The 26,436-nt window shown below is 47.4% G+C and overlaps 1 protein-coding gene across 2 annotated transcripts in view; it reads right to left on the reverse strand.

Moving 5' to 3' along the window:
* Positions 1-441: 441 nt before the first annotated feature.
* Positions 442-26,436, reverse strand: part of MFHAS1 (multifunctional ROCO family signaling regulator 1) — a 70,448-nt gene continuing 44,453 nt past the window's right edge. The window contains exons 2-4 of one of the 2 annotated variants that reach the window (XR_014794443.1): positions 11,984-12,110; positions 6,533-6,641; positions 442-1,399 (exon numbers count right to left, since the gene is read on the reverse strand). Coding sequence is in view for 1 of the 2 variants with exons in the window: in XM_084877033.1 (XP_084733159.1) it covers positions 1,366-1,399; positions 11,984-12,110 (161 nt within the window). In the remaining variant the exon portion in view is untranslated. The remainder of the gene's footprint in view (positions 1,400-6,532; positions 6,642-11,983; positions 12,111-26,436) is intronic. The other variant, XM_084877033.1, reaches the window with a different exon arrangement.

Raw genomic sequence — 26,436 nt, forward strand, 5'->3', positions numbered from 1 at the left:
ACTAGTTCTTGGCAGGAGACCGACCAATCAGAGGCTCTGTGTTTATAAATAACCAATGGGGGGATTACGCTCTCTAATTAGGCCACTGCTCTCTGCAGGCCTGACAGCCAGATGTGGAGGCTTGCCAAGTGCTCTGCTCAGTTTCACAGACGCTGTTCCAGAAAAGAGAGCACTCACTCCGAGAGGTCTCTGCGTGTTTCAGACCTGACTCCTGATTATCTTAAAAGCTATTGAAAGACTCAGGCCCTGCCAGGGTGGCTCAGTGGCTGAGCGTCAACCCATGAACCAGGAGGTCATGGGTCTATTCCTGAGCAGGGCACATGCCTGGGTTGCGGGATTCCTCCCCAGAAGGGGGAGTGCAAGAGGCAGCAGATCAGTGATTTTGTTGCATCCATGATGTTTCTCTCTCTCTCTCCCTTCCTCTCTGAAATCAATTGGAAAAAAAAATTTTTTTTAATTTTTTGAAGAAAGACCCAGGTTCTCAATGGACTCGCTAACGCTTCGGCCTCCTCTGCTGAAGAACCCTGACCCCAGACCTCCATCGGCGAATCACCAATGACCACAGACGGTCAGCGAGAAACACTGTGCTCGGCAGTAGTGACACGTGGCAGCTCACAGGCGGGACCTTTCATTAGAAGGAGAGGAGGCAGTGCCTGTGTGTACCTGATAGACCATTGGCAATCTCTACCAACCAACCCTTAACCCATGGCAGACAGGTATCTTTTTCCTTTTTTTTTTTTTTTTTTAATCTGCAATGGATTACAGAATAAAGAATGAACAGAAAGGTCTTTTGCTAAAATAAGAAGCCAGCCCCATCTTGGCACAGTTCTCATGCGAATATTGCACCCAGTGTTAACTAACGCTAGAAGCTTCCCACTGTATAAATTTAAATGTATTTGCATATTATAAAAATAAAGATAAACATGTACATATTTTACACTAGTTTACACGGAACAGCGATGCATGGTCGGGCGCGCCCTCGGTCACATTGGACAGAACTGAAATCTGAGTGCTCTAACTACTGCCACCTGCACTGGAACTATGGCTTATATGTGCACAGAAAACAAAATCCCTGAGAAGCCATTCGACTTTTTTTTTTTTTTTTTTGTCTTTTCTTCAAGTAGCGCTCTCTTTGGAGGATCACAGTTCTGAGGTTCAGGTTGTAAAACACTTGCTCCACAGTCTTTCTCCCCCGACTATCCCCCACCCCTCCCCCAGCTTGTCTGCAGGTCAGGCGTGCTCCCTCCTCTGAGGGCACCCTGAGCCGTGCCCCCAAGTTCAGGACACACTGGGAGTGTGGAGGGTTACCAGGTACGAAGCATGGTCCGGGTGGGTCTCTTCATGGAAATTCCACAGCAATAAAGGTCACTGGTTTCTGTGCTTTTCACCAACGTTCTTCCTATGTGGGTGGACAAGAAGAAAGCACAGCAATGACAACAGGCAGGGAGCGAGACTCTAAATCCACTTTTGCACAGGTTTTCATTTCTATTTTTAGAGCGCCTTACATATGCCTAATAATGTTCCTACCAAGCAGAGTCCTTTCACGAGACACCTGTAGAACATTTCTGTGAAAGGAGGCTCAGACACAGAGACTAGACCAGTGGTCAGCAAACTGCGGCTCAAGAGCCACATGCAGCTCTTTGGCCCCTTGAGTGTGGCTCTTCCACAAAATACCACGGCCTAGGCAAGTCTATTTTGAAGAAGGGGCGTTAGAAGAAGTTTAAGTTTAAAAATTTTGGCTCAAAAGAAATTTCAATCGTTGTACTGTTGATATTTGGCTCTGTTGACTAATGAGTTTGCCGACCACTGGACTAGACCAATGACACAGAAGCACTTACTCCACTGCAATCACACAGAGCCCTGGATTTGTGATGAAGAATCTCGAACTCTAAGCATATCACGCCCCCTGACCAGGAATTCACAAGGACACACGCTAAATAACCCTCCAGGAGTAGGGATGTACACTAAAGAGTAAGAAGGATTTTCTTAAAGTGTAAATGAGGCTGTTGGAACTACACTCAGGAGTTGGGTGAATATAAAATGAAGAAGCTACTGTGTCTTCGGTTAAATGAAGTGACCTTCAATTCAGACAAAAGAGGAGAAAATGGCAAATGTCCCCATCCCTTATTTTAGCTTTTCTACAAAGGCAAGCTGTGATGTTTTAAGAACTGGTTTAGCAACGTTTAAAAAAACATACACATACCTCTTCCCTTACCCTCCACCCTCCATCTCTCCTAAGGCTACTTGATTTTAAGGAAACTGGTAATTCAGTATCTTCCTAAGACATCTCTCCGGCCCATACAAGAATCTGCTGAACATAACATTAATAATAATGTCACCAAAAACAGACACCTTCTACTTACTAACAACCCTCTACACGCCAGGAATAGGATTGTTCACTCTAGCTCAGTGGTCGGCAAACTCATTAGTCCACAGAGCCAAATATCAACAGTACAACAATTGAAATTTCTTTTGAGAGCCAGATTTTTTAAACTTCAACTTCTTCTAATGCCACTTCTTCAAAATAGACTCGCCCAGGCCGTGGTATTTTGTGGAAGAGCCACACTCAAGGAGCCAAAGAGCCGCGGTTTGCCAACCACGGCTCTAGAGCATTTTTTCAGGAATCATCAGCTCAGCTCATCCTACCAGGCAAGCACCAGTTTCCCCTGCGTTTTACCAAGAAGCGAACCAAAGCTCCACGTGGTTAAGTAACTTGCCTGAGGGTCCACACCAGAGAGCAGCAGAGCCAGGCCTTCAAAGGAGTTACCTGACCCCAACCGGAGCTGGATGGGTTAGAATATTCAGGGCCCCAGGACAGTCTCCAGTTTCTATGGCACTCCGCCAGAGGCCCCTCTGAAGGCCTGGCATACGGTAACTTTGCAGGAGAGAAAGATTGGAAGACCGCCTGAAGTTCAGGTCATAATACAACACATCTCAGCGTAAAGAGGATGGCCCCGTGAAAACACACGTTTCAACCACGCAGTTAGCTTCGGTGCTGGGAGATGTGGGTTTGTGCGAGAGAAGTGCTATGTAAATGTTTTGTTCTCAGAATCCAAGGACCTGCGGAAATGCCGACAGCTGTGTCTGGCTATCGGCTCACGTGAGATTGAGAAGCACCAGAGTCCCTCATCAGGGGCTCCTCCAGGGAATACTCCAGCGTGGGAGGAAGTGAAAGGAAAAGCGGTGTGAACACTGCCCCACATGAATACCACTCTTCACGTTCAGGCTCTTAGAGAGAAAAAAATCCTTCGAGTCACCGTTTCCCCATCTCATTTAGCTTGTCCTCACCCATCAATCAAGAAGCACTCAAGCTCCTAGAACTTCTCCCAGCTCTGGCTGGTGGTGGTCTTTCTGCCCTGTGCCTACAGGACTTTGCCGATACACCGGTCAGCGGGTATCGCATTTTGGTTGTAATTACTCACAAGACTGCCTGGTTGTATTGTAGCTCTGGTTCTCATTCTCCCCTAAGGAGGCTATTAGGTTCTTGAGAGTAGAGTCTAACTCAGTTATTTCTGCATCAACACCTGGCACAATGCCTAGCAGAGGTTAAACACTCAACAAAGACCTGCTGGATGAATGATTAATAAGATGGGATGAAGAAGTGAGAGGTAAAAAACAGCCAAGCTACTGTGAGCTCATCAGAAGGCTGACGGCTTCTCAGAGGTGACACGGGCCTTGGTCTTAGGAATCATGGGCCTTCAGTGGGTGGGAGGGGGGGGGGGGCTGCCAGCTGAGGACTGAGACCCAGCCAGGGATGCAGAATGGCTGACCCCTCCCTCAGTGAGAGGGTATCACACATGTCTGATTGTGAGTCATGCCCAGGATCTGATCCTGAGACTATAATCACTAGGAAGCCATTCCAAGCTTTTTGACCGGGAGAGAAGGAACAGGGTCGCACACTTGAGCTGAGACTTAATCCCAGAAATCCTGGCAAAGACAGGTGGGTGTAGAGAACAGCGTGGGCCAAAGAGAAAGTCCCACAGCGGGATTCACTCCTGTTGAGACACGTGGATATGACCGCAGAGGATCTGCAACCTGGAGAAGAGGCACAGCGCTGAGGCTGACAGATCCTTAGCTTCACAGATGGTGCAAAGCTAGAGTAATTCACACCCATGAAGCGTACCTCCAAGGGGGTTGCCAGTAGGAAGTTGGAAACAGAGGCCTGGAGAAGAAGGGAGAGATCAACTTGGGGGCGGGGAGGGTGTCTTAGACCCAGCATCCTCTTGGGTTTTTGATAAGGTGACCAGACGTCCCAGTCCTGATTTTTAACAATTTGTCTCGTGGTGTTTTAAAAAGTGCCGATTTTTGCCAAAAATCGGGACTTTTTTAAAACGCCGCGGGACACAGGACAAATTGTTGAAAATCGGGACTGTCCCGCCAAAAGCGGGACGTCTGGTCACCTTAGTTATTGAACATGCATTCCTGGGATATGTGTTATTGAAGGTATTGAAGGCCCAAAACTGAAGCCACACCATGAGGTAGTAGCCGTGCCTTTGACTTCCTGTATTCTGAAGTTTTGGCATTGGGATCTTGCTGCCGCTGGAGGGGCTGCCCTCCCAACATGAGCCAGTTGCCAGAGATGGTAAACAACTCAAACGTGAGTGTACTTCTCACATGCAAACCAGAACCCACCACCTCCTCACCCTCTGGGCCACCATCCACCTGCCCCGAACACGGCAAGGGTCCCAGACAACCAGGGACAGTCCTATGGCCCAGAGCCCCCCGAAACTACCCACACTGGCCAGGGCTTAGCCTGTCCCTCCGCCTTCCCACAGAAACAGGCCCTTGCCCAGTTCCTCCCTCCCCCTCCGCCTCGTGACCGACTCGGTGATTCCCCATGTAGCTCCCCGCCCCGACCCCCCACGGCATGCCAGTCCTCTAAGGAAATGTGAGTCATCAACTATCTGTTCACTGGCAGCCGTTTCCTGATCTGTTGGCCTTACTGTATCTCTAATGTTCTATTAATACGCTACCAGTATAGTTTGAAACCAACGTGAAAGGAAGAGCTTGCTGTGAAAACAGCCCTGACTGGGAGCCACGATGCGGATAGCAGCCCAGTGGTGCACTCAGGAACCGTGCTGTGGGCTCAGTGCCTGGCCCTATGGAACTTACAGGGCTGCTGGGAGGAGCGAGGGAGTTGGGGTCCCAGGCCCGTGTGACCACAACACAAAAGACATGCTACCTACCGCTCATCTCTTTAGCTCCTGAAGCCCGGGCCGGGTATTGATGCCCCGCGGTAACTGCAGGCGGCTTTACCCACAGGTTCCCGTGCATTCTACCCGGGTCCCTTCATGGGCAAGGAAGGGAAGGGAAGCCCACACGCTCACCCACCTATCCCGCACTCCTGTGGGCCTTCCCTGAGCAGAGACCTCCATGAATAAGTCAGAGGGTGGATTTTACTCAAGTATCTCTATGTGTCTTATGAAATTTTTTCATTATTACTTGTATGTGCCACCCCCAGTGCACACCACTAATAATTCTGAGTAGAAATAAGAGCGACTGGGTTTACTGAGCATTATTTACTCAGTGCAGGGAACAACACTGAATGCTTTCCCTGTGTCAGTCTCCCTCAATGCTCCCAGGAACCCCGGGAGATGAGCGCTCCCGTAATCTGCGTCTGACAGATGCTACCTCACAGCTGAAACTAGTCAAGGCGGGAAGATTCCAACTCAGGAAGTTAATTCCAGAACCCACCAAAGTGCCCTGAGAAAATAAATACAAACACTGCTCTTAGGAGGCCATCGGCTGTGCTGATCAAGTGAGCTTTTCCTGATGTTATTATCTTGCCTAATATTGCAGTGATTTTTTTTTTTTTTTTGGATGACTTCTTTTTTCCAGTAAGGATCTGATGACTGATATATGCAGTATTTCAGAGAATTGGGTGAAAGAATCAAGCACTTTCCTTCTCCTGAATTCCCATGTGGGTGTAGAGGGCCACCCAGGGAAGGCACATGGGCATTTTCCTTCAATTGTCAGCTGAGTCCGAGACAACTGGCAGAGCCGAGGCTCAGATACACATTTCCCCAAAGTATAATCAGCCTGGCCTTCATATCAGCCCAGGTGTCCGCAGGGGCAAGTCTAAATATGTAAATTCAGGCAAGCTAGGGCCTACTTAAGAATGCAAATAAGCTCCTTTGATCCTAAGTTGTGGTGTTACTGTCTGATGTTCGGGGTATAAAATAAATGTGCTGGGAGGGGTCTTCATTGTCTTGCAGCCTCTCCATCAGAGAGGAAGGATGGCGTCCCACCCAGCTCCCAGCTTTAAATCTACTTCTGCGTCTTTTTTCTTTATTTCTATTATTTCTCAATCCCTGGCCGCCTCCCCTTAGAACCAGTTTGTTCATCTCTCTTCCCACGCTAGATGTGGAGAAGGGAGATCCCCGCCATGTCTGATTTTGATTTCTGGAGAAGTAAAAGATGTGTCATCCGTCCTTCTCTATACAATCGTTCCATCCCAAACCCAATCCCCCCACTTCCCCTAAACTCCCTAAGTCGGCCGTTCAGAAACCCTCTCTGCTTCCCAGACACTTACCCTTAAACACTGGTGCTCCTAAAGTCAGAGCGGGCACAGTAAAAATGGTGGCATGGGGGAAAGGAGCACTATCTTTTCCACTTAATTTTCCAAGAAAGGATGGAGATACCTAAGCAGAGAGGGAACAAACGCCAGTATCAATGTGGCTGACGGGAGACTACGTCATCCAAGAAACACGACTGCTCCTCGCCTGTAAAAGCTGCGAGGCCAGGAGCTGCCTCCCTCTGGCAAGGAACAGGGCACATCAACGCACATCAACCTGCTCCAGCCTCTGCATGCAGCCTGCCCCGCCCTCTGCATTTAAAAAATGCTGTCATCAGTGGGAAAGTCTCCGCTGTGATAAAGCCAAATCTATCTCATCCCATTGTTTAGGAGAATTTTTTTTTTTTTATCAGGTTCATATTAACGAATCTGAGTGCGATTAAACACACTTCGCCTGTTTATTTGGTGAGATACACAGGCCCCAGGGTCTTCATCCTACTTTTTATAAAAGGCTGTTTCAGTTGGTCTTAAATGTCCTTATGTCATAACAATATACCTGCCAACATTCCTCTGCAACGTGATCACTATATTTTTGAGCATACTTACAACAGTGCACAACTGGAATTTTCCTGGGATCTTGCATGAATGGAACGCTACACTATATACACAATAGCCTATGCTAAAAAGGCAGCTTTGAAATGCGGCACCTCAACCTTGCCTCCTATTATTGGTAGTACTTTCTGGAAAAGGAGGAGGCTCAGCCCATCAATTTTCAAACAGTTTTTTTTTTTTTTCTCACTCGGTAACACATGACCTGCCAAAACCAGGATGAAGGTCCTTTTTCAGTGCTGCCACCCCGCAAATGATGGAGCCCAGACAGACAAGGACCAGCACAAGAGAGATTGCAGCTGTCAGGAAATAAAAATGATAGATTCCCATTTCCTGTACATTCAAGGAGCAGTCCATTAACAAACCACAGGAAAGAATGTGGGCTGCACTCTAGTGCGGAAGGTCAAGCATTTTCACATGCTAACCTGTTGAATTCTACCTTTCACATGAAAATCAGGTGATACACTGGGGTGTCTGGGTGGGGGGGGGGTAGGAGGTGTTGTCCTACATTTCTTTGGAAATGAGGAAGAGAAATAAATATCCTGCAGGGAGCCTAACAATGAAAGGCACAGGCTGCTCTTTGCTCAACGTGTGCACCTTCCCTTCAGAATCAGAGTTTTAAGAGGCTCAACATGCATAGCAACAGGATGGAGACAGGGATTCACAAATAAACACTTTTTCAATAAAATTTAACCATTATCAATCTCCTTTCTCCTTTCTTTTCTGACCGAAAGTATATTTTTGTCCCTTATGACTCTTAACACCCAAGGCTCAGCATCCCTTTAAGGCCTGGGGCCAGCTGGGCTGCCATTCAAGAGCCCTGAAGGGTAAACATATGAGAGGGGATGGGTGTTTTCCTTCACCAGATGCCAGCCAACTTTCACAATGTGCATCAGGGTGCAAACTCTAAACATCTTACAGCTTTATGTGCCAATCACACCTCAATGAAGCTGAAAAGACCAAGATCAGTGTGTGCCAAGGGTTAAGGAGGCGGGGCACATAGAAATTTCAGGGCAAAAAAATCCCGTATACGATACTGTAACATGTATGATATATGTCACTGTACACTTGTCCAAACCTACAGAATGCACACCACCGAGTAAACTCCAACATACACTGTGGACTTGATGATTACTTGTCAACAGTGTCAAATGTGCCCTCTGTGGGGGTAAGAGTGGTGGGGAGGCTGTGCGTGTGTAGAGGCAAAGGGCGTATGGGATCTCTCTGTGCCTTTGGCTCAATTTTGTTATGAACCTAAATGGCTCTAAAAGATAAAACCTATGTTTGAAGTTGCTACCTAGACTAAAAAAAAAAAAAAAAAAAAAAGCAAAAAACAACTTCTAAAGGAGGTTGATTTCCCTCCAAGAAGCTCTATTTCCCCTCTTTGTCCAGTCAACTGGTGGGGGCCAAGTCAACTCGCTGCCTTTAGACTGAATGGGACAAGGAATGAGTGTTTATCAGCATTTCGTTAAAACTACAAACATGTTTAATACCATCACCACCAGCAGCAAAGCCATTCCCGAAAGGCCTACTGAGATGTGTACTGACCGCAGGAAGCTAGGTGTTATATCAAACACAAGCATCACACATGGGCCGGAAGTTTCTCTTTGGAGTGTCGAAAAATGTTCCAAAATAAGACTATGTTGTCAGTTGCAAGTATCTTCATAGTCTCTCAAGGGGCCAGTTTTATGGTGTGAAAGTCTACCTCCATGGAGCTTTAAGAAACATACCCTTCAGAAGGTCAGCATTTTTTAGAGCAACCCACCCAGCTTGCTGCTGGATAAATTTTCATCTCATCTCAAATGCAAATCTTGGAACATCAGCTCCAAAGGGCAAAAGTATGGAAATGACTTGTAGCTCTATCTGATAACCAGCCTCTTGGGGTCTCCCTGGGGGCATACCCCTGGAGGCTGAGGTGCAGGAACAGAGGTTGCACTTCATTCCCTTCAGGACAGGTACCCTCTCCCCAGGGCAATATCTGTCCAGACCTCAGCCACCCACCACAGAGACCAGCCAGGAGGGTAAATCAGTCCCTGTTCTTTGTTCTCTGTCCCTCCCGACTCAGGAATGAAACACCTAGAACATTTGTAAATGAGCAACGGAAAAGCTTAGAATTCATAAGGAATATCCGATCAAGTAACAGTCCTCCGTGGATTTTTTTTCATAAAGCTCACTGAACACCGCCGCTGTACGCATCCATGGTCAAAGGCAGGCAGCTGCGTGGCCAATAAAGGGAAGGAGTAAACTGGTCAAAGAAGAGCTTGGCATGTCTTAGACCCGTGACCCGAGAGCAGGTGATTACTCTGGTGTGCCTGGGACAGCTCTGGACGATGCCTGGAATTCTGGTGAATAGCCCTCCTGCTACCCTCAATCCTTCCCGGATGTGAACAACAAATTACGTTCAGCTCTGAAGGTGAATGGAAGGTGGAACGGGTGTGCTCATCCAGGCAGCATGGCTCCGTGTTGCTCGGTGAGGCCCCCGGGCCCGGGGCCCACCCGTAGAGCCAGCCATCCATCCACCTGCACCGTATGGGCTGACAGAAGTCGCAGATCGCTCTACAGTGACCTGCTGCTTACGTTCACTTGGCTGGGGCTGCAAGGCCAGTGCAAGAGCCCCCCAACTCCCCACCCTGCCTCGTCTCCCCGTTTCTCCTGCCCGTTTGGGCCCCAAGTCTAACGCTCAGGCTCAGCCCCCGGCTGTGTTGACGTAACGGCCATCTCCTGTGACAGCTTCCCTCACTGTCTCCTAAATCGCCTGCTTCCACTATATTGTCATCTACTAGTAAGTGAGAGCTCCCACTGGGCCTGGCCTGGATGTGTTTTGTTTTCACAGATTTCCTTCATTTAGAATAGAGACCTACACTCCAAATCTGCCACCCACTGTAGAAGGCCTTAAAAAAAAAAAAACCCATTTCAAAATAAAACCATTCACAGAGCGAGGCCAACAGCGGTCCAGTCCTCAAGGCATTCCCCTCCAGCATCTAGATGTCTGAGGCCAGGGCGGCTCTGATTACCTGGGGCTGTAAAGAGCTGTTCATTTAAGAATAATAAGCTGTGGGAGAGACGGGGCTGATAGCATTTTTCCAGGACGGTGTGAGTGTCTTGCTGTGGCAGTACAACAAGAAGCCCCTGGGAAACACCGATAACGCTGGCTCCGGGCCACTGCGGTTTCTCCTGCAAATGGATCTGTAAATCCCAGCTCTCTCCTGCCTATTAAATGCCACGTGGCTGGGGCGAAACAATAGGTTAAAGCCTCTCCCGGCTCAGGGATGTCTACACCGATGCAAAGTGTATTGAACAACGGTTTCTCTCCCTCCCACTCCCCGCTGTTTCTGTACTGTCCCCTTGTCCTCACCCCACTGGATCTGAAAGAATGGGATGAATTCAAAGACCGGGAAAATCTCTTTAGTTTGACAGGTTCAGGACTGGAGAGTTTCTGGTTACTATGAAGTTCCTGTGTGATTCTACTTAATATGTAAGAAGCACTGCAAGGTGTGACCATGTCTTAGGGGCATATGAGTGAGGCATGACACTCTATTCGTGTGAGCTAAAACAGCATTCTGAATATAATGCTTTAGATATGCGTTTCTTTGATGCTCCTGTTTCCCAGGAAAGAGGGGATGGGACGGAGATGTTCTGTCTAATGAGTCAAAGGAGTGTGCCGCTGAAGGCCCCTTCTCCCTCCGCAGAGAGCCCCACAGGCAGGAGAGCTGACACCCCAGGGACACAGCTCTCCCCAACACAGCTTGACAGCAAGCTTCTCCAGAGGAGATGACCATCCTCAAATGTGAACTTCCCAACCTCCCTGTAAAAATCTTATATATGAAAGAAAAAAAAAAATCTATGTGGTCAACTAGGAGGGAAAAGTGCAGGTTTCCGGCATGAATGCTTTGCTGAAATGACAGCACCCAAGATACCAGATCTGCTCAGGAAGACAAGTTTTACGATAAGAATGCATTTCATCTTAGTTAATAAGTGAAGCCTCTTTTCAATACCACCGGAAAAAAAAAAAAAGGATGAATTTTATCTATACTAAGCTAACATTGCATCCAAAAGTTAATTCAGCCCTAGCCAGTTTGGCTCAGTGGATAGAGAGTCGGCCTGCAGACCAAAGGGTTCGATTCTGGTCAAGGGTATGTACCTCAGTTTGATTGCAGGCTCTTCCCGGGCCCAGGCCCTGGTCAGGAGGCAACCAATGGATGTGTCTCTCTCACACCGATATTTCTCTCTGTCTTTCCCTCTCTCTCCCACTCTCTCTAAAAATCAATGAAAAAAATATCCTCGAGTGAGGATTTAAAAAAAAAAGTTAATTCACACAGGGGAGTTCTCTGTCTTTAAGTCCCTTTGGGGGAAGATGAGAGCAGACAATACAGCCTCTGAGTACCAAGGACTGACACAGAACCAAAAGCCCAGAGGAAAAGTAACCCATGGCAACTTTTCCGCAAGCTTTTCTTACGTAACGGGCCCTCACTGTTCCTTGAAGCAAGGGCCCACTTACCTCTGCAATAGCAGAATTAAGACTACCCGTGAAAACAATGCTTTTTAAAAATTGCATTTAGCTGCAAAAATGAATTATACACTTCTGATGAGTGAACTGAATGGCATATAAATAACATCTCAATAAAGCTATCATTAAAATATTCTGCCTTTTTTTTCCAGCAGAAGCTTAAAAATAATCATAAATAAGAAAAAAATAAAAGCACGGTGTTGGCATCACCTAGATAACTAGGTCTGTTCTGGGGGCCTGGGGGAATACTTTATAAGGTCTGTTGAGATATACTTGAACTTGGCTTTTTGTGATCACAACTACGGAGGCAGGATCCGGAGGGAGGGGCAGGGGCTACCACGTTGGGAACTCACTTGGAACAGGGGCTGATCACAGTCGGCGTAGGTGGGTAAACCAAGGCAACATTCACTCGCTCACTGCCGTTCTTGGGGCAAATGATCTCCGCCACTCCTTCGGGTCTGGGCTGGCTCAGCAGCTCCCCTGCAGGAGGAGAGAGAGAAATGCATGAATGAGATCTGCCGTAACAATGGGACCATCTGGCAGAGGAACTGAGCTGGGGATGAAGGAAGCAAGGAGATGGCAGGTAGTGGGGAAGCCCACGAGTGCCTGAACAAATATGCAAGGAGGACAGCAGCCTTGGCTCTGCGGCCACCTGCGCTGCCGAAATTCTCATCTGCATCACCACGGGGAACGTGCTGCGGGCTGTGGCAGGAAGGCCATCATTCCAGACAAAGGCAGCATCTGCCACCAGTCCCCTCACCTTCCTTTTCGCAGACTGACTCCCGGCATCTTTATCTACACGTCAGACGAACAGAGCCAGGATCCCCAGAGCCCAGAGAAGCTGCCAAGGAGGTAGCTATGCACCGTGAGGACGGGGCAGATGGGATGCGGGCGGAGGGAGCAGCCGGTCCACAAAGCCCCACACAGATGACCTGGAAAGGCGGCCACCAGAGGCGTTATCAAGGTGAACAGCCCGGCCTCGCACTGGCACGAGGATTTCCTGGGTAGGTCTGTGTGCGGATTTGAAAAGACCAACACAATACTATCTTGTTAGTAATTGGGGTCTAGGAAACACAGATAATTAACATAATGGGTCCCCACAATACTCAAAGGAAACCTGTGTCCCCAGCACGCCCGGGATACAATTTCTCTCCAACTGGATCATTAAATCCCAAATCCCTAAGAGCCGGATGAAGGCTGCTCCTTAGTCCCCCCCTCCCCGCCCCCCACTCCACCGGCCCCCCCTCCCCATCCAGCAGCACTTTCTCGGTTGCCATGGCCAGCACAGCGCTCTCACTCAGTACAACCGCACACTCCTAAGGGCATGGTGACAGTATTCTTAGGATTTAAGAAATGTGCTGAATTGCTAAATTAAGAAAATAACAGAAACAGCTTTTTCACCCCCCCACCCCCAAAACCCATCTTAATCATGAGTGCAAAGAGTGGTTCATAACATGAGCTATCTGCTAAAATAGAAGCTCGTCTTCTCAAGTGTCTTTAACACAAATTTGATTTTAAACCAAAGCTCAGCCACTCCCTGAATATTTACATAGAGAGACGGTGTTGTGTGTGAGAAGCTGCAGGAGACGCAGGAGATAAGGAGTCTAAGGCAGGGTCTCTCGTGTGGAGGGTCAGTCCTGCATGATGGGTGCACGCAGCCCAAGCACCCATCAGCGCTACAAAGGCTGTGGCACATTTACACCATGGACCACTGCGATCGGCTCTAACAAAAGAAGGAGGTCTTACCCTTTGTGACAACAAGGATGGACCTGGAGCGCATTGTGCTAAGTGAAATAAGCCAGTCAGAGAAAGACAAGTGCCCTACAATTTCACTCGTATGTGGAATTTGATGAACAAAATAAACTGACAAAATAGAAACAGACTCATGGATGAAGAGCAGACTGACAGCTGTCAGAGGGGAGGGGGGTTGTGGGGCTGGGTGGAAGAGGTGAAGGGGTTGAGGAAAAGAAGCATGAACACTCATAGACACAGACACAAGCATGGTGGTGACCAGAGGGGGGAGGGAGTTTGGGGGAGGGGGAGGGGGAGGAGAGCTAAGAGGAGGTAGAAGAGGGTACAGGGAGGGGAAATGGTGACTGAAGGAGACTAGACCTGGGTTGGTGAATACACAATACAACATACAGATGAGGTGTTATAGAACTGTGCACCCGAAACCTATATCACTTTATTATAACCAATGTTACCCCAACAAATTCAGTAAAAAAAAGTAGGCCTTGCTTTCTGACAAAAATTATACAGTGATTACTCCTAGCAACACTATCCACAACAGTGAAAACTTGATAACCCTCTTAGATGTCCAACAACGGGGACATGACAAACTATGACCCTTGAATCAGATAGAATTGTCTGTGCTCACAAAAAACTCCGAGACTGACACTTCAATGTGGAAATGTAAACTTGAAAGTACATTCTAATTAGAAACATAAATTGACAAAGCACACACAGGAACTCGGAGCGAAATGGGTCATTCAAGACCAAGAGGCCCTGGGGCTGCCGGCTTGTTTATTTTTACGTGGAGACGAGAACAGAGTCCGCCTCACACTGAAGGGACAGGCCAGTGCTAAGGGCCAACGCTTTCGCCTCCACAGGAAACTGTCTGGTCATGTGCAACGTATAATGAACGCAGTGGAGATGCAGACACTGGGCCTCGTAAACAGACCCCTCCATTAGCTGGAGCTGTGTTAGGCCACTGAACTGCCTCCTTGTGCCCGTTAACGTTATGAAAAACTGTTCTGAATTGCCCTCGCTCAAGATTTCTGGCATTAAAATGTGAGCAAGCCCTTATCAACTGTGTTGCTCCCTGTGAAAGAGCAGAACACCACATTTTATTACGGTTTTTCAAAGTAAAGTCAACAGAAGATAAAGTAAAATGAGCTCAGATTTTTCCCTCCCTCATCAGAACTCTCCAATATTAGGCACATGATGAAAATACTAAAAATGTATCACACTGACAACCCAAACCACAATATTAAAAGCCCCAAACCTTGCTTTTTAGTGCAAATAAAATAAAATAAAAACCTACTTCCTGATGCAGGATAATGATGTAGGTTGTGAACATCCCTCCAAACAGCAAAAGGAGTCTTGAAACTAACCAAGTATAGAGGTACTATTAAACAAGACAGTATCTGGGTATCTTTCAGGCCTCTTTCAGCTCCAATGCTGTAAAATTCATACCCTCTAGCCCCAAGGGCCACTCCTGTCTTTTAATTAATTTAATTCAGTGAGACTCTGGACATAGCTGGAATGAGGTACAGGGATGCATCTTCCATGTCTCCTCGGGGCAAAGGCAGCATCCACTGCGACCAGTGAGCAGGCAGGATCCCCGCTCGGAGGGCCCAGCGTCACCGGGGGCCTCACGCACTGGAGAGCTCCTCGGTCCCTATTGTGTGGAACAGGAAAGCCAGAGACAAAAGGACACCTTGTCTTTTTAAGACAAAATAAAGCCCATCCCTGACTGGTTTGGCTCAGTGGATAAAGCATCAGCCTGCAGACTGAAAGGTCCCAGGTTCGATTCCGGTCAAGGGCATGTACCTTGGTTACGGGCACATCCTCAGTAGGGGGTGTGCAGGAGGCAGCTGATCGAAGTTTCTCTCTCAACGATGTTTCTAGATTTCTATCCCTCTCCCTTTCTCTCTGTGAAAAAAAAAAAAATCAATAAAATAAAAAATTTAAAAATAAAAATAAAGCCCAGAAAGCAAATACAAGGGAGTAGAAATACAAGGGAGTAGTAAACACAGAACGTTAACACGTTCCATTTAAAACCGTGTCACGGCATCTGCTGGTTCCAACGTCGCCAACCGTCTACAAAAGGGGCTGCCCAATGCGCTCCAGGGCGGGTCCCAATTCCTGCTCCTCCTGGCACCATCCCGGTGCCTCCCTCCAGACCGCAGCTAAATAAATCGAATAAGTAGGCCAGGTTGTACTTTTGCATAGTCTTGGTTTAAAAAAATACTCCACTGTGTGAAGGGACTTTGGTCTCAGCCCTTGATGATGAACGGTAACTTTTTTCAGAAGAGAAAGTGACGGCAGGAAGGAGCAGAGCGAGTCTGTGTAGAGAGCAGAAACAGGTCTGGGCCTTGGTCGCCGAGCCCAGGGCTGTGCCCATCTCGGACAGTCAGAAGTAAAAGCTATGCATAATCTGAGCTCTAGCTGGTTTGGCTCAGTGGACAGAGCATCAGCCTGGGGACTGAAGGGTCCCAGGTTCGATTCCGGTCAAGGGCACATGCCTGGGTTGCGGGCTTGATCCCCATTACGGGACATGCAGCAGGAGGCAGCCAGTCAATGATTCTCTCTCATCATTGATGTTTCTATCTCTCTTTCCCTCTTTTCTTCCTCTCTGAAATCAATAAAGATATATTTAAAGAGAAAACAAACTATGCATAATTTGGAAATAACTTGTAAAAATGTTTTTTAAAAATATCCAAAGAGTTGCAGGTCATGAAATGCCATGTAAAAGTATTTTCTATCAGACCTAAACTAAAGGTGACGTTTAAAAGAAAAGTTTAAATGCAAATGAATTAAGGTAATACAACTTCGGAAGTGTTTTAAGAAATTTTACCATAACCTCTAAGTAAACAGCAGATATCAAGAACTTGGAGCCAGGAAGTACTTCATTGGCAAAAGACATCCTGGTATAAATCAGAGGAGAAATGAAAGGGAAAAATCCTATGTCCCAGGCCTATGCCCCAGGCCTGGCTCTGCCACTGAATTCACTCATTCATGCAACAGCTGCAAACCAGCCCCTCACTAATGTGAGGCAGGCACCACTGCAGAATGAGAGAAGGGCAGGGAATAAGTACACAAAGATCCCTGATTTCATGGAGCTTACAGTCTACAAAGAACACTAGTAAAAAACAATCTGCATAACTGATAAAAACTTATTATCCAGCCTGGCCGGTATGGCTCAGTGGCTGAGTGCCAACCTATGAACCAGGAGGTCATGGTTCGATTCCCGGTCAGGGCACATGGCCAGGTTTCAAGTTCCATCCCCAGTAGGGAGTGTATAGGAAGCAGCCGATCAATGATTCTCTCTCATCATTGATGTTTCTCTCTCTACCCTTCCCTTCCTCTCTGAAATCTATTTTTAAAAATGTATTTAAAACAAAAAAATTTTACCGAAACCGGTTTGGCTCAGTGGATAGAGCATCGGCCTGTAGACTGAAGAGTCCCAGGTTCGATTCCGGTCAAGGGCATGTACCTTTGTTGCGGGCACATCCCCAGTAGGGAGTGTGCAAGAGGCAGCTGATCAATGTTTCTGACTCTCTATCCCTCTTCCTTCCTCTCTTTAAAAAATCAATAAAATATATTAAAAATAAATAAAACAAAAAAAAGTTGTTACCCAGGTAATTAAAACAGGCTAATGAATCGGAGAGTGACTGAGTGCCTGCTTCCCCTGGCATGTCCAGGACAGGATGCCTCTCTGAGGAGGCACCAGCAAGCTAACTAAACCCTAAACAATAAGGAGACAGGAGCTACAGGAAGAACATTCCGGGCAGAGGGAATCTCTCAGGCAAAGACCTGAAACGGGATGATGCTCGGATGCCCAGAAAAGAGCCCTGGTGGTGAGATCATGGGTGAAGGAGAAAGCGGACAAGGGGAGGAAGCGAGGCAGTGAGGGCCAGACCAGGGGCCTTGGTTTTCATTCTAACTGGTAGGGAGCCACATGCAAGATTTTACACGGAGTAACGACATCTGATCTGTTTTTATGAAGGTCACTCTGATGAGGGTAGGGACACTGTTAGGAGGCTCACACTCAGGCCCGGAGAAGAGGTGGTGGAGGCCTGGTGTGGACAGATGCTGGTGGAGACAGGGACCCTGGGGTGTGTTTTGTAGACAGTCAACAGGACTTGCCACTGCACTGGATGTGCAGGTCAGAGGCAGAGAAGAACCAAGGATAATTCCAAATCTTTGGTTTGAGACACTGGCAGATGGTGGTGGTCCTATTTGCAAGACCAAGAGAAAAAGGTGGCTTGTGGGAAGGGGAGCAATGAAGAGTTTTGTTCTGGCCAAGTTAGATTTGACTGTTAGACACACATGGGACTAGGTATTAAATGCGTAATTACATAAACAATTCCGATTTGCAGGAAAAGGTTAAGGCTGGAGGTAGGGATCTGGGAGTGATTGGCCAATAGATGATATTTAAAGGCAAAAAAGTAGATGACATCACTGAGAAAAGTGAGGAGATAAAGAAGAGAAAGAAACCATAGACAAACTCCAGGAGTGGCTGAAAACTTAGAGGCTGGGAAGAAGAAAAGAGCAGCCAGAGCTGCCAGAAGGCAGAAGGAAAACCAGAATGTGGCTTCATAAAAGAAAACAAACTCCTCAACAAAAGGAAGTTATCCATGGTGCCAAATTCTGCCAAGCAAAATAACAGAAAAGGGACCCAGGGTTGGAAGGTCCCTGCAGGCTTTCAGTAGGAAGGTGGGGTGGATGTGTGCGTGAGGAGTGTTTGCCCAAGGAAGTTTGGAAAGCGAAGTGGAGACCACAACCAGAAGCGGTGAATTACGTTGTAAGCATCACGTGCAATCTATGAGCTGGACAAACCACATCTGAAAAAAAACAATCAGAAAAACGGACTCGTGCCTCCTGGTGTCTGACGAGGCTCCGCATCTGAACTACCAAAAGGAATGAAAGATCCCAGGGCTTAGGAGACCAGAAGAGGAAGGAGCCCCAGAGGGGAAGGCACTAGATTGCTATTTGGAAAAGATAAACAGGGACGTTACTCCTGTTCTGGATGGCTTCCGTGAGAAGGAAGCCAGCCATCAACACGGTACACGTCTCCGTTCTTAAAAACGATGACCATGAAATGACAACTAGGTGCTACTGAAAACAGATTTTAATAAAAAATGTAAAAGCAGACTAAAACTCCTTAACCACACTAACCAACTTAACGTATTGGAAATGAATGGTCCTTGAGAGACAATCAGACAGAGTCGAATCTGCAGTCAGACAGCCTTAGTTCCCACCCAGTCTAAGACTGAAGGCTGCATGGATCAGCCAGGATCTAGTCACGTGACAGAAACCACAGCATGGGGCTTCATTTACAGGGAATCTATTATCACGAGGAAAGAGACTTCTACAGACCACCTTGAGACGGAGGGAGATTATCTAAGGAAGAAAACCTTGGATGTGGGGAGATCCCTCCCCAGACCTGGTTGGATAGGGTATGGCAGAGGTCGGCAAACTCATTAGTCAACAGAGCAGCAAACCGTGGCTCGCAAGCCTCATGTTGCTCGAAAGCCGCAGTGTGCCGACCACAGGGGCATGGCAAGCCTCCTATATAGTGGAGAGGTGGGCTGGATGGCCCCGGGTCAGACTTGCCCACGGTCAGCTGACCAAAGCTAGCAGGGATCCGTCCTCTGAGTGCCAACAAAATTCCCGGAGAAGCTGGATAGGGTACCCACAGATTCAGCAGGAACTTCTGCTGGCCACTGGGAAGTCAGCTGGGTGGCCAAAGATATTGTCCGGCACTTGGTCACATATACTCTTAGGGAGTTCTGGGATTCAGAGCTGTCTCCCAAATCACAGGGGTGTGGCTTTCTTCTCCCAGTGAGTTCTAGGCCAGTGGTCGGCAAACTCATCAGTCAACAGAGTCAAATTTTTTAAACTTAAACTTCTTCTAACGCCACGACTTCAAAATAGACTCGCCCAGGCAGTGGTCCTTTGTGGAAGAGCCACACTCAAGGGGCCAAAGAGCCGCATGTGGCTCGCGAGCCGCAGTTTGCCAACCATGGTTCTAGGCAATTGGATGAGGTCCAGCCATTGGTTGAATTCTCAAATCCGGTTTTGATTCTGAATGCTGGGACTTCTTAAAACACACACACATACACACACAAAAAACACTCTATGACTTGAACTTTGATGACAATTTTGTGTTATCTTATCAGTAAGAGAGTACAATCTATAAGCCAAACAGAAGCAGGCCAGCGGGGTTCTTAAAGATGCCCTTGAATTAGGGGCACAGCTCAGTACTATCTTCTGAGAGTCTGTGTGGCCTGGTCATCAGGCTGCAGGAAACAAACTAAATCTCAGCACTTCTTCAGCTCCTTCCCAATATTCTCCAAAGTGGTGGCAGGGGTGGCAGTTACAGGCAGAAGGAACAAAAGTCACGCTCCTGAGCACCTCCATGACGCGCACGATGACCCCACCTTGCGAAGTCCTCCTTCTCCTGATGAATAATGCAATGGAAGCCCTCACGCTGGGCACAAACGCTTCTTGTTTAGCCCAGTTCCTGTCAGAAGGTGACTGTCCTAATAGTAATGTCTGCTTATATAATCACATAAAGCATTTCTGTTTGTGTGCCTGAGGGACAGGAGATGACTAAGGAGCTCAGGTGTCTATGCCGAGAAGCGTGGCATTTGGTCCGTGGGGCCCCTTCCCTGACGGGTCATCGCTGGGGTCTCTTTTGGATCAGGAGCTGTGAACCTCAGGTCACAGCACCTCTTCCTGAGCATTTGGCTCAAGTTCAGCCATAGGGAGGAAAATCTGTTGACAAAATTTGTTTTCAAATGTCTGAGTGCAGTCACATCCCTCGTATTACAAGCTAACACTTCCCTTAGCTAATGTCTCTTTTTGTCTGTTTGTTTGTTTGATTTGCACACATCCAACCTGCTTTCCTATCAGCTACCTCATGTCTGGCTATTTGAAATTCTCTCTCCTATATCTTCTCCGCCCCGTGCCCCCTTCCTCCTCCCCCCTCCCCACCACCCCAATTCCATCACCTGCAGTGGAACAAGAGGCTCATCTCACCTCCTCCAGGCTGTTCTGCCTAGACCCTTTCCATCTGCTCAATCAGCCTCGGGTTGATTCAGAGTTCCTGAGAAGTTTCCTAGGACCACATGCCAGGTAGAAACTTCTGGAAGATTCCACTTGGCAGTGAGGCTTCAATGAAACAAAATGAATCTCCCTGGGGCCAGAACAAACATCCGGGACAGCAGGTGAACTTGGCTCCTTGTGGCATTTATTAATACGCAGGAGAAATTACTCCAGGGAAGCTGCAGGAAGCTAAGGCGCCTACCAGGAAGGGCTTTGCTTTTGGTTCTAGAAAAGTGAACAATAGCAAATAAAAGACAGTTTGATATCAAAGTTTCTTCTACTTGCTGTGCTCAGCATCTTCATCGGTTTCACATGAGGCCAGAAAATATACAAACCGCAGCAATACAATAACAAGAGGTCCTGTCTTTCAATTCTGTGTGAGATTTTTCTAGAAGGTCTAAAAATGAATCACCCTGCATCCCAGAAACACAGAACCACAAGGAAACCACATGAAGCTTAAATGGAGTGGTTTCATGACAAGAAAGCTTTCGTATTGATGGCAAGCACACTTTCAAATTGCACTACCCACGAGAAGTAGCAGGGATTGGCCCCAAAATGGTGTAGACCAGGGGTCCTCAAACTTTTTAAAGTGGGGGCCAGATCACGGTCCCTCAGAGAGCTGGAGGGCCGGACTATATGAACTACTAATTCCTACTGTAACACCTCGGCTGCGCTCACTGCCCAAAAAACCTGGCGGGCCGGATCAGACTCCTCTGCGGGCCGAATGTGGCCCGCGGGCCGTAGTTTGAAGACCCCTGGACTGTAGACAAATCCATTTGTCAATCTACCGTGGGACACACAGTGAGAAGGTAAAGCTTCCTTCTGAGGCCAAGTCAGAGAAAACTAAGTCTTCCACATCTCCCTTCTCTTAGTCACAACAAAGAAATAAAGTGACTGGTTAATTCATAGTCATACAGGATGGGGCAAAAGCACAGTTTACACAATTTACAGTTGTTTGTGTAAATATAATAAATAATACTAACGCAAGAATAAACTCTGTGTTTCACGTACTCACTATTGTTAACCCACTTTTGCCCCACCCTGCACAGACAGCTCAGTGGCGTCATTGTCAGAGGTTAATGGACTGGCTGCTGCTTCAGCCTACGCTGTGCTATAATATAATGGTCCACACAGAGGCACGTCCTTCAGAAAATGCATGTAAGCCGAAACCGGTGGTTTGGTTCAGTGGATAGAGCATCTGTCTGCGGACTAAAAGGTCCCGGGTTCGATTCCGGTCAGGGGCATGTACATTGGTTGAGGGCACGTCCCCAGTAGGGGGTGTGCAGGAGGCAGCTGATCGATGTTTCTCTCTCATCAATGTTTCTAGCTTTCTATCTCTCTTCCTTCCTCTCTGTAAAAAATCAATAAAATATATTTTAAAAAAAGAAAAAAGAAAATGCATAAGAGGTCTCATACTACCCTCTCCTCGCTGACCCCTCTGCCACCATCTGGCCCACGTCGAAGCTGCCTCTTCCCGCCATTCATTCATTCATTCACTCATTCCACCTCGGCTCCCGGTGGACGTGAGTGCGCCTGCCACTTGGATCTATTTTCACTGCTAAGGGTTTATATAAATACAAATCCATCCAAGAAAGGAAAAATATTTCCCCCTTTTCCTGCTCTGGATAAAGTTCCAGCAGACTTGGCTGAGGATTAGACATGCTTCAGAGATCAAAGGGAGTGGGGGGGTGGGGAGGGGAGGCGGATCAGAGCCGAGGCCCTCCAGGTCTGGCCTTCCCTTTCTCCAAAGGCGAGTGAGGCTGGAGCAAAGCCCTCCCTGCCGCTGCCTGCCGGGGTGAACTGCTGGCGGAGGCTCCTCTCGATCGGGGCGGCCTGTCACCTACTTCTTCCTGGAAGTGGTTCCAGGCTCAGAGATGAGCATCAAAGCGTTCAGGCTGAAACCGTCTCCCTCCATCATCAGTCTTCCTTTCAACCCAAAACGGGAGGAACTTTCATGACCCGAACTGAAATTTGAAACGCCGGCCCAGAGGTCTTATCAAAATCGACCCGATTCTGAAATACTCCAGGAGCCGTTTGAACTCCTTAGCCACGATCAGAAACCACCCATTTTCTTCCCGTTCTCCTAACAAGGAGGATGACAAGAGTGTCTGCAAATTCATTTCCTTGAAGGGAGGGAAGGTGGGGGAGTGGATGTGGGGCTGGGCAGGGGGAGCTTGAGAGACAAAAAACCCACGTGAGTGAGAGCTGGACAGGACCTCAGCGCCTATGGCCGGAAGGAATCTCGAGATGGTTGACCTTCCTTTGCACATGAACAAGGTCCCCCACACGCACAGCCAGCAGTGCAGGGGATGGGGCCAGCTGGGCCCGGGCCCAACACGAGCTTTTTCGGATCCAGCCCGGACCTGAGGCCACTTGAACCAAACAAAAAGCATCTCTGATGACCTGAAAAGCAGTAAATTGCATGAATAATCGAAGCTGAGCACTCCCCAGCCCCTGCAGCCTCCTGGAGGTTGTGATTATGGACAAGAAAGGCTCTTTATGTGTCTGCTGAGCTCCACCTGCAAAGCCGAGGCAGCTGGCTTCCAGACCGGAGCCCAAACGCAGACAGGCCAGCCACAGCCAGTTACCAAGTTCGGGATCACCACACAGGCCCAGCACACAGGGGAACCACCGCTTAACTAGGCCACTGGCCTGGCCAAGGTCTCAGTGTACCTTCAGTCCTCAACTCTCGCCTAAATATCAGACTGAGACTGAAATATCCACTAAAGCCCCAGACGGTCTGGCTCAGTGGATAGTGTGTCAGCCCTTGGACCTAAGGGTCTCAGGTTTGATTTTCTGTCAAGAGCATGTACCTCAGCTGCAGGCTCCATCCCAGGCCTGTGTCAGAGTGTGTCTGGCTCACATGGATGTTTTCCTCTCCCTTTCTTCCCCTCCCCTCCTCACTTCCACTCTCTAAAACATCAATGGAAAAATATCCTCGGGTGAGAATTTTAAAAAATGAAAAAAAAAATTTAAATACACACACACACACATGCATATATACTATATAAAACATTGCTACTTGGATACTGATGTGTTCAAAGTCAAACTCTTAATGCCCACTGGCCCCATCTGCCAAAGTTACTCCTTCCCCAGACTCCCCCATATAAAAAAAAAATGTCCACTCCGTGCTTGCAGTAACTTTAGACAAAAAATGTGGAGTCATCTTTGCCCCCCCCCCCTTTCTCTCTCACACACAATGAACCCATCAGCAAGTCCTGCTGCTCTGCCTTCAGACCATCCAGCCCCTGACCACTTAGCAGCTCACGAGTCCACACCGTGGTCTCCTTAATCCAGGGGACCTACTGGGCGCTGCCTCGGCTCCCCCTCTCTGCACCACAGCGTGCACACTTCCCAGGCCCTAGCTGAGGCAATTCTGGGACTTGTCCCATTTCTGTATCTCAGGATACGGTCCTTTGTTGCCTGATGCTCAGGGTCTTGAAGATTATTATTTTACTAGAGGCCCAGTGCACAAAAATTCGTGCACTGGGGGGTGGGGAAGAGGGTGTCCCTTAGCTCGGCTTGCGCCCTCTCACAGGGAGTCCTCATGGGATGTCCTACAGATGGCTGATGGCTGAACCACAGTCTGGCCTACCTCTGCAGGTGACAGGCCTGCTGATCAGGGGATGGCGCCACCCCCATCACCCCGCCTTGCCGCCCAGACTCCCTCTGCAGAAGGCAACCGGAAGGGCCAATTAGGGGATGGTGCCCGCCCCCACAATCACCCCTCCTGTGAATAAAATAGTATCTTTCTGTATGGCAAGCCCATCATCGAAGTGAAAATCCTATACTCTTCCAAAGACACTGAATGAAAAGACAAGACACCGGGAGGGAATAATTGTAAAGCATATATTTGACAAAGGGTTTGTACCCAGAATATATAAAGAACTCTCAAGAATCATTAAAAAAACAAAACAAAAAGAATCATTAAGAAAAAAATATAAGCAGCCCAATTAAAAAAAATTGGGAAAAATTGGAAAAGACATTTCACCAAAGGAAGTATACTAATAGTAAATAAGTACAGGATAAGACACTCAGCATCATTCATTGTTAGGGAAATGCAGGCAAGACCACAATGAGATACCACTTCAGAAAAATTCCCGTGCTGAGTAAATGAAGCCAGACCAAAGAAGAGTCCGTGAGTATATGATTCCACTGTGTAAAACTCTATTAGATGCAAACCAAACTAACCTATCGTGACAGAAAGAGGATCCGTGGTTGCCTGGGGTAGGGATGGGGACAGAGAGGGCAGGAAAGAAGAGTGTGAACAAGCGAAAACTCCAGAGGGAGATGCATTTGTTCATTATCTTGATCAGGGTGATGGTTTCACGGGTCTAGACGTATGTCAGAAGTTATCAGATTGTACACTTTCAAACTGGGCATCCTACTATATACCAATTATATCGCATCTGTGTCTCAATGAAAGACAAAGCCCTATAGTAAAGCAACAATCTGAACTAGAAACACCAACTGGGGTTTCAGCATGACCACCCTTCCCAAAAAAAGGAAAGGCTTGACAGATGTCAGGAAGGACAGATTTCATTTACCATATTATTCAAGCCAAAAAAATATATATATATCAGGGACTCTCACAGATCAATCCACAGAAGGCAGAAATGCCATGAACGCATGTGTCTTTTGCTGAGATTCTTTTTTCAGCTTATACTTATGATTATTTCATTGACGCCTCACTGTGATAGTTATAAATAAAAGGGAAAATACATATTCTATTAGATGAAATTCAAGCTGAAGCTATACTCAATCACGTAGAAAATTCCAATATTGATAGTACTAGACACATACTATCTAATGTCTAATAATGATGGGTAGGTGACACTGCCTGCTAATGGCTATTAAATTAGCAGGTCCAAATAGGCAAAGATAACTGGTGGGTGTCAACTATCAAGAGGCAACAATCACATGAACATGTTATGGGAGGGAAGGTTACGGGGAACATACTCCCAGCACCTCTAATCAATTAGAGACAACTGAGCTCGGCTTCTTCCTCCTCTCCTTCCTCTTCCACCTCAGGAAGTTACTCCCTGCCTACTGCAAGGTTAAGCGTGTGCATCTTAGAAGTGAAACCTAAGTTTTCATCCAACACTATCCCACCAAACCTCCAGAAGACAGGGCTAAGGGTGAGAAGAGATAAGGGCACTGGCTCCCTTCAGTCTGGAAGCCAAAGGTCATCTACTGGCCAACTCACACAATGAGCTCAGAAGCACACCATCTTCTCTCCGGCTAGACTGGCACCTACACCACTTTTGATAAAATGAGTAGGAAAAATGAAAAATTACCATAATAATCCCTACTACCCATGAGAAAATTTATCTTGGCTTGGATGGGAGGGGGGGGGGGGAAAGCTCCTTATCTCTTGAGCTGAAAAATTACACCAAATTATAGCCAAATTATTTAACTGAAGTCCATTTGTATCAGAGGTCATTGGCTTAATAAAGTCACGTGGAACAGAAAGCAGAGGCATAGTTGCCAACCTACAAACATCTAACTTTCAAAAATAACAAGTGGCCCCATTCCTTACGTAGTGATGTGGTAGCACCTAAGCCAGCCTCTACTGTCCTGTATCCCTGGTCCCAGCCCCCAGACTCTGCAGCCAGGCCCCAGGTAATCCAGCTATTTACTCTTAGGGATTTCACCCGGAAGAATGTGAGGTCTCTCGCCTCTCCTATTTTCTTCCCTGCTGTGACTCTAGCCTTTACCTATCCATGCATCCTCCCCACGATGGACTGAGCCCACCAAGGAATTATGGCCACCACACTCTCAGAATACTGTAGATTATGTGGGAAGAGAACCAGCATTCAGAGCATCGCTGCTTCAGGTCTATCTTCTCTGTTAGAGTTAGTAGACAAATAATAATAATAATAATAATAATAATAATAATAATAATTTTTTTTTTTTTTTTGAACACAGCCCTTCGGTTAAGGACAATCCTTATAACCCAATGGCAAACTTG

Source organism: Pipistrellus hanaki (genome assembly GCF_964339955.1).
Source record: "Pipistrellus hanaki genome assembly, chromosome: 3".
Taxonomy (NCBI): domain Eukaryota; kingdom Metazoa; phylum Chordata; class Mammalia; order Chiroptera; family Vespertilionidae; genus Pipistrellus; species Pipistrellus hanaki.